The following is a 12,423-nucleotide window of genomic DNA, read 5'->3' as shown; positions in this document are numbered from 1 at the left end:
ATTTTCTACTGACACACTACAGCAAAAGATAGAAATAACTGACATAAACCATTTTTAGCTGGTGAAAATATTAATGTTTTAATAAGTTTGGCCACCAATGTATCTTGCACTTTCGGCTTGTCATGAACAGATGTTTTAGTTATTTTAACCACTCGTAGATTAAAAATCGCAAAGGTATTCACAGACTAATTTTATTTTCATTATCTGCAGTTGTGTTTGTGTACATCAGTTGCATGTGTGTCGCATTTCTGCAGTTGTGGCCACCCTGAAATATATCTGATCACATTATTTTAGCCTGAAGTTGAAGTCTTCCATGCAAAAAACAAACAAACAAACATGAAAAGATTTTTGTTAGTTGTTTTTACTTTTTTGATGGTGTTTGTCATTGCATTATGTATTTTACATTTTGTATTTAATCGTTTCATTTAATCATAATTAAGGCTGTCAAACACTTTATGAGCCATCGTTCATAGTACATAATGTTCCTTGCATACTGTAAACAGGCTTTCAATTTTAGAAAGATATTTCAATTTTTTTCTGTGCTCTGAAGGTGCTTTGCCTCACAAAGGAGATGTTATACAAGTTAAATGAAAGTGTTTTAAATGTATAATGGAAACATACTGTATGAGCAAAAGGGAATAATATGTCTATACTTTTATAACCAATGGAGTGGCATGCTGGAGTCTGGTTATCTCCTGCCAACTAAATTTGAGATAATTGAGTCAGCTGTTTAGATGCAGTCATAAATGAAAGTTCAGCACGCTGGATTTTGGTTTCTCAGCCACTGATTAAAATGATCATAGCCAGATAGTATGCACAAGCAAATAAAACAACAAAATGCATTTTCCATTCCTTTGTGTTTAGGAAGGTGTGTAGGCAAAAGCTTCCATATCTTATTTAATCATACATTTATGTGCATAGAGGTTTGAATGCACCGTGTAAGCATTATATCTCATTGAATACCTCCTAGTTAGTCTTGGGTTGGATGCAGAAATTTGTGAAATGCAGTACTGTGCTTAAGTCTAAGGCCACTAGTATTTTCACCAACAAAAAAGGTTTTAAGTCAGTTATTTCTATCTTTTGCTGTAGAGTATCAGTAGAAAATATCAGTTTACATTGCCAAACATTATTTTTTGCCATTAATTGTAATAATCCAGTGAGATTTTTGTTTGCATCAGGAGTCTGACAGCAGCCAGTGCTCCACACAGAGATCTGATCTCACAATCATCCAGTGTTTCTGGAAAAACATGAAGAAACAGAACAAACTGAGACAGACTCAATCCAGAAGAACTGTGGCAATGTCTCCAAAACACTTAAAGAAACCTGCAAAGCTACAGTACTATGCAAAGTTTTAGGCACTTGTGTAAAAAATGCTGTAAAGTGAAGATGCTGTCAAAAATAATGCCTTAAATAGATTTGATTAATTAATTTCTAATTATAACTAAATTAAATCAACATTTGGTGTGACCACACTATGAGTAAAAAAAAAAAAAAAAGCTTTTGTCCTATAGGTGCACTTGTGCATTGTTTTTCAGGTAGGTTTGCTGGTAAGTTTCTTGAAGGATCTTGGAGACGTTGCCACAGGTCTTCTGGATTGAGTCTGTCTCAGTTTGTTCTGTTTCTTCATGTTATTCCAGACAGACTTATGATGATGAGATCAGATCTAAAACTTTAGCACAGTACTGTATGTTACTGAGTAGCAAAAGTGTGATTGCAGGACTGCTGTAGGGTCTTTTGAGTACTGTTTCTCACTAATGCACTTTAAAAAGACACCGAATTGGAGCCATATCAGTTTCCTTGGCGATTAAAAACAAATGCCATTGATTGCAATAAGATGTGAACAGTGATTTTGAATTGAGAGGTATGAGAGGTGGTATGCTTTTGTCTTCTTTAAAATAAGGGCATATTCTAGATATATTATGTACATTAGTAGGACATAGACATTTAGTGATTAAATTCACCTTCGTTGAGTATTCTTCACGTTATAGATATTGGTGAATGAAGGTTTTTTTTTTTTTTAGCTTAACCTATGCTTGAAAGGAGAATAACTCTTGCTTCATGACACAAGAAGCATGACTGAGTTGTGAAGGTGGATGGATTATTTTTTCTCGCCTCTTTTCAGGAAAGCAGATTAAATGGTCATGATTTGTTTTAAAAGACATTTACTTTAACTAGTATTTTTTAATGGCTCTAATTTCTAAAACTGGTTCTTTTTTCTTTTTCTGTTTTTGCTCATTAGAAAGGGGGAAAACACAGGCATAAAATGATGACATTTCAAAAATTACTTGTTTCTGGTACTGTCACAGTCATGGCTTCTCACATGAATGTACTGTTTATATACCCAAACAGGCTGCTAACTCTTGCACTTCTTTTGCACATCTGCTTTTGCCTGGTTTACATCAGTGTTTTTAGCAGTAATTGAACAGAAATGACACCGAAATTAAAGGTGCAAGAAAAATCAATATTGTTGAGACTGTCCAGGTCTGTTGACCAGGAAGTACTGGAAAGACTGCGATGTTAAAAATCTTGTTTTTTGCATGACTAACAAATGAAGTTGGTTCATGCAACTGAAAATGTAAGAAAATGTAGTATGGCTTATGTTATGCCTTTATGTTCCATGAATTGTATGTTGATCATTGATTTACATAATAAGTGATTAACAGAGCAACTTGAAGTCTTTTTTAAACCAATGTATTTTATTGAAAATATCCAGAATATTTAATTGACAAATAAATGTGCATTGAAGCATAAAAACAGGGGCAGCATAGGTCTCCCTTCTATCTTTGTGCTGTCAAGATCTACAAAATACAATTAGAAAATGTTAGCATGGCCCATGTTTTTTTTTTTTTTTAGTTTATGTACACTGTTTACACAATTTTCTAAGGCCTTTTAGTTCATCTCTACCTGAACATCTGCATGTGATGCTCTGAAATACCAAAAAGAAAGTAATTTATTCTGTCACACCCAACTGAACTGCTCTTATGTCTAATGAGTTTTACTTTATGCCTATACACAATGCCTTTGTCACAATAACACATTTTATATGAAGTAAAATGCTGTATCATAGCTGTAATTTGCATGTTGTATTATATTTGTTGACATGTTGACTGCAGGGTCATTCAATGTATGTAGAACATATGGAGAATGTGATGGATCAATGACGTTTGGAGCATAATCTTCGATTGATAAGCTGTGAGAAGCTTCACGTGAACTACAATGAACTCTATAATGTTGGTACCTGTTGAAAAGCAACAATGTACACAAAACAACAGATAAGCTCTAAAAGAGCTGATACAAGCACCGACTGTTGTCGATATTTAATATATTCAATATATTTGCAATTAAAAACAACTATGTGTCAACGGTAAGAGTGGTAATAGTGTGTGCTGTTAAATAACAAAGTGTAAAAATAAGTTGCTGAAGGTTTTATTTGACTTTTTAATGTAACCAGGCAAGTCACTTAAGATCAAGATTCACATTTACAATGACAGTCTGGTATTGTTATCTAATATAAATGGGCTATGATCTGTTAGATTGATGTACAATAAGCATATGATCTTTTCTATCACAATATCACTGTACAATACGCTTGTAATATTTCCACGTAAAGCATGTATTTTAAACTTTTTTTTTATTACAGGATGTGTGTATATCAAGAAAGAGAATCCTGAATACATAAAAGCATGTTATCTGGCTGGTTTTAGTCTATGTATTGTTTAGAAAACCTGTATGTTGGGATACACTTGAAAAAGAAAAGGCTAATTATGACTGGCTGCTGTAAAAGGGAAAATTCTTTAACACATTTTTGTGCCTTTTTATGTATGTAATCTAGACAATCTTGAAACGCTTGTGTACAATTTAAACAAAATTAAAGTCTTTGAGAGAAAAAAAATCAGTTGTGTTGTGTGGTTGACATGAATAGGAATGATTCTATTGGAAATGGATAGAAACTCCATTCTGAAGTACATTATATTCTCATATGCATTAAGATATGAACCCACTGAATAAAAATGTATCATAGTTTTTTTTATATTGCCTTACAATTACATGACATGACAGCATTGTAACTTGTGCATGTGTATGTTCTCTTTTAGGTCCCAACCCTGAATGAGCCTTTATTGTCACCCACTGACTACAGGACTAAATCCCCATCCTCAGAGAAGGAAATGTTCCATATCCTTCCTAAACTGCATGCAAAGAGAGCCGACTTCCTTACTGTCATGCTTACAGGAAGCCTACACCAGCGACGGGCCTTCACGGCCACACCACCTGAGACACAACATGAAGGACCCAAAGATGATGACGTCACGAAGAGTGAATCTAGTAGTGGTGCGAGCGAAAAGAGCACTGAACGCAGTCAAGATGGGGCTCCATCTACCTTAGTGGCCGATGATCCACACAAGGAGCCAAAAGAACCTGGTTCAGTTGCTGATGTAGATCCTGACCAAGAGGATGTCTCAAATACCCTTGTTTTGTTTTCACCAGGAGACATGAAGAAGTCTCCCCATGCTATAAATGGGACTGAAATGGATCAGGGTGTGGAAGTATCTGATGCCCCTCAAAATGAGCAGTTGGATAAAGATGGTCGACTACAGGCACAGGTCCAGGATGACATAAAACAGGCAGAGAGGCCTACAGATGGAAGGCAACCTGATGCAACTGCTGTTGACCCATCCATACAGACATCTAAACCAGTGGTAACCATCTCAACAACTCAAGTGGCCTCAGCCTCAACTGCATCACCCCCTGTCTCCAAAGTGGAGCGAACTTTTGTACACATTGCAGAGACAACCCATCTGAATGTGATGTCTTCCAGTGGTTCACAGGTTCATGAACTTTTAGAGGAGGTTGAAGGAAAATCAAAGGCTAAAGGGATGGATAAGTCTTCCTTTTCTCAAGGGCCAGGAGAAGTGACATGTGTCCAGTATGAAGTCACCTCTCAGACTCTTACAGAGGGACCCCAGGTAACTAATGTTCTGGATAGGTCTTTGCCAAACGAGATTACTAAAAAACAAGACGATCTTTTGGTTCCTCTACCCTTAGAGTCTAGGGAATCTATCCATCAAGATTCATCAACTGACCTCAAACAGGACAAGGAACCAAAAGAGGAACATCAAGAGGAGAACACAGTACTTGAGAGTGTTTCTAAACATCCACGGCCAAGGAGCAAAAGTCGAATTCCAATCCTAGTCCCGGAAGAAGAGCCAGGATCCGAACAATCCCTGTCCACCAAAGAACGACTGCGTAGAAGAGCCATGCAACAAGACCTGGCCCGTCAAGTTGTGGAAAGACAGCGACAGGGTCGCTGGATGAGATTAAATTCCAGGACTTCATCCTCGTTATCTTCTGGAGATGAGCCTAAGAGACCTTCAGAGACTCTTTCAACTACTGGCTCAGAGGAAGATATTCCTGAATCTGATGATCCCATCAACAAGCTCAAGAAGGAGGCTGAGGAAAAGTACCGAACTGAGTGGCACAGCAGGATCCCACGTCCAGTCACACCAATAAGGAAGCCTTCAACAAAACTAGTAGTTGCAGTTCCTGTTGTCCAGCCTGAAGCAGAGCCTCCAAAATCAGAACAAAAGGCAAGCAATGGGTAAGTCTAGTTTAATATAAGTTAATTTTATTACTTGTACATTTTATTACTTGTACAGCTTACCCTAAGGTAAGGAAGAAGCAAAATAAATAAATAAATGAAACCATCTAAAGATTAAATTCATTATATGCAGTTTTTGGAGGGATAAAGTTTAAAGTGGTCATATTATGTTATTTTACAAAGTCTTGATTTTGTTTTGGGGGTGTACTAGAACAGGCTTCGAAAAACACATTATTATCGTTGCCTGTTCTAGTGCAGCTCAACCAGGTCTTATGCCATTCGTTGATATTTGTGATATCACAAATCCCAGAAAATATGCATTGTCGTTCAACGAGTTGTAGTTTTTAAAAGTGATTTCTGTTCAATTAAATATCTCCTTTTGAAGTGGACTTTGAGCTTTGTAACTTTGCAGATCTTTTTTTATGCTCAAACAGCCACATTAGAGACTAACTAAAGTTGAAAAAGCAAAATAGGACCCCTTTAAATAAAATGTTGAGAATAAATTCATTCAATTTCAAGAATAAAGTATTGTGTTAACCCCCCCAAATAAAAACATACAATTTAAATAAAATTTTGAGGATAAACTCATACTTTGAGTAAAAGTTTATTCTCAACTTTTTATTTTCACTTTTTTCTCATGAAACACATTGACTTTATTCTCTAAATTTAATGATTTTATTCTCAACATTTTAATTTTTTCTTGAAATTTAATGAGTTTAATCTAGCATTATAATTATTATTTTATTATTGCTTGTCCTTAATCTTCTTCAGTGATAAGGTTATACATTAAATAGACTAATTTTATTTTACAAATTTTTCACCTTAGCCCAAAAGTACCATCACAGTCAGGATCAAGTGCTCCAGCATTTCACACAAGATCGAAATCAACCCTGTCCCGCTCAACCATTTCAAGTGGAAGCAATCGCATCCCACTTTCCTGTGTTCCGGCATCATCCCGTCGCAGCTTGAGCACCGCAAACTGCACTTTCTCTTCAACCCGTATAGCTAGTCCTTCACCCCATAGGCTACACCTGCGAACTGCAGTTACCGAATCCCACAAGCAACCATTTGCTCTCCGAGCCACTGTGGAGCTCCCAGTGAAGTCTAGGACTACTGCTTGCAGTGGTCCTGCAAAGGACATCAAATCATCACCAAACCAACCCACCACATCTGTCAGGAATCGAACCAAAGCTTCTGCTCACTCGAAGAACACAGTTTCCTTAAAAAGGGAGAAAAGCACAAGCAACAACACACCTGCAGCCAGATAAGACACTGTGACTGCTGTTTACTGGGATTGTTTCTTCTCAATTACTTGAACATCTTGCCTCAAAATGTAATCTGCCCCATTGACTAAAATTTACCTTTTTATTTAATTTAATGTTCTTCCTCATCAATGAATGGCTAGTTTCAATTTTGGATTCTGCACCAAATAATTGTATGCTGTACTATAAGATGTAGAGCTTTCACTTTGATGGAAGTTTCTTGGAACATAATAGAGGAAATGTTGCATTTAGCTTACACGGTGCTATACTGTATATGTGTTGTTCTGTTGTGCATATTTCATTTAATATATGGTTTTTGAAGGTGTACTTTATTATTAATTAGATGCCAAGTTGGCTTTGGCCCTTGACACAGAATAATGCTAAAATGAGAAAATGTCAAATTATTAACATCGGAAACAATCATAAAGTATATTAAATGTATTTAGCCAACACAAATTATTATACACCACCAGACACACATAACGTTGTAAAATCTGCCACATATCTATGGACAAATGCACAAATTTCCTCTGGTCTGCAGCTCGGCCCTCTTTGTAAACCTTGTGATGATGGGCATGCCTTGTCTTTAGCTTGTTACGTGTTTGATGATACTGCTGTATGCTTGTACTGTACATATTCTTTTCAGTATTTCTTGCAGAGACCTCTTTATTTTTATCAGGCAAAGGAAATGGTAAAGTATTTGGGTTTTAGTTTTGTTAAAGGAATATATTGTGGGTTCTACACCGAGTTGTCTCATTTTCTAAGCATGGCAGAAATCACACAATTATTGATAATTGTCAATGCAGATTATTTCTAAATGAACAATTCCCACCTCTTTTGCTCTTTCTACAATGGTGAGATGTTAATCAAGATTTTTGTTGAAATAAGGAGCATAAAATGATTAAGTCTTAAGTGTGGTCTGTTGTTGTTTTTCAACACATTTCACATTCTTCTCATTCTTTGAAAACATTTACACATTGAACTGCTTATATCAAACTGATTCTTTTTAATCGATCATCTAAAAAGATTCAAACATGCTCATGTTATTTACCAGATTGAATCAGACAGTGACTGAGATCACATCTGAATCCCCCACAGAGCTTTGTTTTATAAATTAATAACATAATTATAAATTTACATTTTTATATCTGTTGGTATTTTTCATAAATATCTGAAATTCAAGAGTTAAATTAAATTGACCAAATCTTGCAACAGAAAAAAAAGTATTTTCTCCTTTAATACAGACATCTCACTTGCTATTTTCAATCCAAAAAAGGTCATTGTGGAACCCATGTATTTTCTATTTCCTCTCTCCAGCTAGTCAGGTGAGCGATAGTGAACTTTTAAGGCCTGGGACTCTTCTTTTTCTTGAGCTTACCAAAACAAAGACCTTCTTGTGTCTCATACAGACCCTGAAAAGCATGACTGGGAAGAGCATTATGATAACATATAGCAATTCAGCATTTCACATCTCCTCAGACTATTCCCTGCTCACCATAAATGACAGACCAACCCAAGTGTTTCTCCAGAACTGAGCAAATTTCATCAAGGAGATCTTTATTCTGATGGGTGAGTAGAACATACATTAGGAACAAAGAAGAAAATCAAATCTATCTGGTAGCTCATCTCACTTTCAGCTATGAGGTTTGAGGACGTCCTTCATGAAATTGGCGGCTTCAACAAGTTCCAGTTTCTGGTTCTATACATCCTATGGCTCCCACGCGTCATCCTACCTCTGCACTTCCTGCTCCACAACTTCATCTCAGGTGTGCCACCCCACCACTGCTCCCTGCCTCACTTGGACGACCGGTACGCAGCTGGCACAGAGAAGGACAGTGATGAGGTCCTGGCACTTGGCATCCCACGTAACGCAGATGGGTCCTACAGCTCCTGCAAGATGTACCCCCTTCCCCTGAACTTTGACCCTAATGCTGACCTCTCCCTAGTGTATGGAAACCAATCAAATGTGTCGGTGCCATGCCAGCACGGATGGGTATATGACCGTTCACAGTTCACATCAACAACCGCAACTGAGGTAAAAATAAACAAAATGCTTTCCTGTACTTAATATGTTGATGATATTTTGAGTTACTTATTATATCTACTTCAAAAGCTAGAAGGATTTTGTCTTTTCCCCCCTTTTGAAAGGGTACCATAAAAATTGACTTTATTTAACCAGTGTATTCTCTAACAAATATGTTACTCTTGGTTTAGTTAACCTTTATAAGCATATAAGCTGGAATATTGAGGTATGATTTCTCTCTCTTGTTCAAGTGGGATTTGGTATGTGACAACAAAAAGCTGAACCAAGCCCTTGCCACGTTTTTCTTCATTGGAGTGACATTAGGCGCTGTCATGTTTGGCCAGTTGGCAGATAAGTACGTTAATGTTTTCTATTAATCTTATGTTCTAAAACCATTTGTTACATGCTTTTTTCCTAGGACTGTTTATTTTCTAGCATTTCTTTCACCAGTGGTGCTTATATGAGATTCCTTAGGCTAAAAGCCGGTCATATTACTTTTCAACAATCAAGTGTCTCTACTCACATGACTGAGGTTGAAAAACGATTCATTCCCCTTGATTTGTTCTGCATAGCTGACTTGTACACATTTATAATCATTCTTTGCTTTCACAACAGCGTTCAAATATTCGTTTTCTCATTATTTGTCACGGAACGTCACACATCAAAAATGCTTACCTCAGGCTATCTGTATAACAAGCATGACAGAATGTATCCACAGTTCCCCATGTGATTTTTAATGTGCGAATATCCAGTGTGGTTATATATATCTTTTTTTCTATCACTCCACAGGTTTGGCCGTAAGCCGATGATTCAGGTTTCCTTTGTGGCCAGTTCTATTTTTGGAATAGTTGAAGCTTTTTCCACATCTTATGTGATGTTCGCCATAGCAAGAACCTTGTGTGGACTGGCCCTGACCGGGATGTCTATCACCACAGTTGCCCTGTGTATCTATCACTTTCTTGTTTCTTTTCAATCTCTCTAGTCAACATGAAACCCGAGATGATCCTGTTCATATTCTTGTGAATGATTCATTGTGATTTTAATGCTTTTGAAAATGCTTAAAAAGAAGCTCACTAAGTAGGCTATTTGATTAAAAAAAAAAATCTATTCCCAAAAAATTTACATCAGATTCTAGAATAAAAACAGGCTGAGCATACATATCATACATGTTTAAAATAAAATACATGATAACTATTGTTTTTCATAGTCTCAGTCATGTCATTTTGCTGTTTATGTTCATGCTGATAATACCTATATAAATTCTGCTCATTCTACAGGTGTTGAGTGGACAGACGTTAAGCATCGCACATTCACAGGTACCATCATCAGTCTCGGGTGGAGTGTAGGGAACATGCTTTTGGCTCTTCTGGCATATCTCATCAGGGACTGGAGGCACCTCATCCTGGCAGTGACTTCACCTTGCCTTGTGGGCATAATTGCCTGGTGGTAAGTGGTGGAACTGCACCGTAAAAAAAAAAATAACACTGGATTTTTAGGCCTCTAAATGTGCTTCATGGATAGGCCTAAATTCATATTTTTCTCCTGTGTGTTTTATTTCAAAAGGTGGATTCCTGAGTCTGCAAGATGGCTGCTAGCCAATGGCAGGGTGGAAGAGGCGCAGAAGTATCTCATTCAGTGTGCTAAAATGAATGGAAAGCACAGTTACACTCATAAACTAGACACTGAGGTAAACATATCCAGCTATCCTCTAAGTTATTATTATGATAATCAGTTTTGATCTCATCCTTTACCTCTTGATTAAAAAGACCTTGAAGAAAATCACCATTAGTGAGGTCACCAACAAGAATCATTCCTACCTTGATCTAGTGAGGACACCGAAACTGAGGAAGATTGTGCTTTTATCAGGGATTTTCTGGTATGTGAGGAATAATATATATATATATTTTTTTTTTTCAATGTGAAACAATAGTCAAATTATGTGAATTTATTTAAATCTACAGGTTTGCAGTTGCTTTTACCTACTATGGCATCAGCTTCAACATCACTGGGTTTGGCCTGAACATCTATCTCACGCAGTTTGTCTATGGAGTTATTGAAGTCCCAGCTAAGGTGGGGACCTACTTCACTCTGGATTGGATTGGACGCAGAAATGGCCAGGCGTGGTCTCTCATTATAACTGGAGCTCTGATTGGACTAAACAGTGTAATCCCAACAGGTTCTCCTTCATTCTTTATCACCTCTTTATACCAGATTTTATAGTGGATGTTAATTCTTTAAGAAATAATGTATTGGTTTTGTTGTGCTGTTTCATCCAGAGTTTTCTGCGGTGCGGACAGGGATCGCAATTATTGGGAAGGGATTCTCTGAGGCAGCGTTTACCATTGCCTTCTTGTACACATCTGAGCTGTACCCTACTGTACTACGGTAACGTTTATATTTTTAATGTAAAATTATTCTTAGACCAAAACACATTTTCCACTTTCCATTTTGTTTTTTGAAATGAAAGAACTTACTCTGCTTCTCTGAATCTTTCCTAGGCAGTGTGGCTTGGGCTACACCTCTTTTATAGCACGTATTGGAGGTTCGCTGGCTCCCATGGTCATATTATTGGAGGACATGTGGCACTTTGCACCCTCCCTAGTGTTTGCTGCCACTGCAGTTCTCAGTGGATGTGTGGTCTTCCTTCTGCCTGAGACCACGAATGTTCAGCTTCCAGAGAATATTCTGGATATAGAGGAGGGCAGGTATAGTATATAAGCATGCCAAAATAGCTTTCTGCTGAATCATACTAAATGTGTAGTACTATTCCACCTATGAGACTTTAAACAACCATCCCACATAACATTTTTAAGCAACTTACACTACATTCAAGGTATACATTTTACCAGTTCACCGTAACACTGGATCTAATTGTGAAATGCTATACAGTATATTTTCTCATAGTTATTTATTTAATTATTAAAGGCACACAATGACCACGGAATCGGAGAGGGATGTTGAACTGAATGAGATGAATCCAGCAGCTCCGAATTTACAAGAGAAGGATTCATGAAGACAAATGCTGTCAGAAAACAATGATTCCTTATGGTTCAACGCCTTAATGGACAGATGTGAATAAATAACATCAATTGTAAGACATTTATGGTGCACAAGATATATATATGTATATTTGATGCTCCTGGGGATGAGCTTGCACAAGACTAAAAACACCAGTAAAGTCAAATCTCACTGAATAATAAAAAAAAGCTGTCTATAAAGATTGTTGTTGTATTTTTTTTTTTCTGTAGCTTTAAAAAAATAAAATATAATGGTGCAAATGTTTTATGTTCTAGTTCATTATGCATTTATTCTTGCGATGAAAAAATGCTATGGAATGCTATACAAACAGTATGTATTACACCCTTTTATATTTTAGAATTAGAGTTTTGATATTAGCACATTATCAGTATGTGACTATAGTGATGTTTTAAAATGATGATTTAATGGTAACAGTTAAAACAGTTTTGATTAACAGTATTTGCATTTTAATAATAACTTGCCTGTAAATTGTTTTATCTCAAATAAATACTAATATTACACTG

The 12,423-nt window shown here is 36.6% G+C and overlaps 2 protein-coding genes across 5 annotated transcripts in view; both read left to right on the top strand.

Annotated features, from left to right (window-relative positions):
• The window catches only part of ttbk1a (tau tubulin kinase 1a), a 32,484-nt gene extending 24,675 nt beyond the window's left edge, over positions 1–7,809 (top strand). For 2 of the 3 annotated variants that reach the window (XM_026275468.1, XM_026275469.1), the window contains exons 15-16: positions 4,095–5,596; positions 6,423–7,809. In XM_026275468.1, coding sequence (XP_026131253.1) covers positions 4,095–5,596; positions 6,423–6,864 — 1,944 coding nt within the window. In that variant the 3' untranslated portion in view covers positions 6,865–7,809. The remainder of the gene's footprint in view (positions 1–4,094; positions 5,597–6,422) is intronic. The other variant, XM_026275470.1, reaches the window with a different exon arrangement.
• Positions 7,810–8,148: 339 nt separating this feature from the next.
• On the top strand, positions 8,149–12,087 carry slc22a7a (solute carrier family 22 member 7a). 2 transcript variants are annotated; one of them, XM_026275471.1, is made up of 10 exons: positions 8,149–8,893; positions 9,133–9,236; positions 9,671–9,825; positions 10,159–10,327; positions 10,445–10,568; positions 10,648–10,757; positions 10,843–11,057; positions 11,158–11,266; positions 11,380–11,586; positions 11,807–12,087. In XM_026275471.1, the coding sequence occupies exons 1-10, from the start codon at positions 8,498–8,500 to the stop codon at positions 11,892–11,894; spliced, it is 1,677 nt and encodes a 558-aa protein (XP_026131256.1). In that variant the 5' UTR covers positions 8,149–8,497; the 3' UTR covers positions 11,895–12,087. The 2 variants fall into 2 exon arrangements, with proteins under 2 accessions (XP_026131256.1, XP_026131257.1); XM_026275472.1 differs by lacking the exon at positions 11,807–12,087 and having other exon boundaries at positions 11,384–11,546.
• The last annotated feature ends 336 nt before the right edge of the window (positions 12,088–12,423 follow it).

Source organism: Carassius auratus, chromosome 11, assembly GCF_003368295.1.
Source record: "Carassius auratus strain Wakin chromosome 11, ASM336829v1, whole genome shotgun sequence".
Classification (NCBI taxonomy): Eukaryota; Metazoa; Chordata; class Actinopteri; order Cypriniformes; family Cyprinidae; genus Carassius; species Carassius auratus.
This window is presented reverse-complemented; position numbering and strand designations above follow the sequence as displayed.

Bases quoted from the DNA above. Each gene is read 5' to 3' on its own strand.
- slc22a7a (XM_026275471.1), top strand. From the start codon at position 8,498: ATGAGGTTTGAGGACGTCCTTCATGAAATTGGCGGCTTCAACAAGTTC. The intron at 9,237-9,670 runs GTACGTTAATGT...ATCACTCCACAG, and splicing joins TTTGGCCAGTTGGCAGATAA to GTTTGGCCGTAAGCCGATGA. The intron at 10,569-10,647 runs GTAAACATATCC...TTGATTAAAAAG, and splicing joins CTCATAAACTAGACACTGAG to ACCTTGAAGAAAATCACCAT.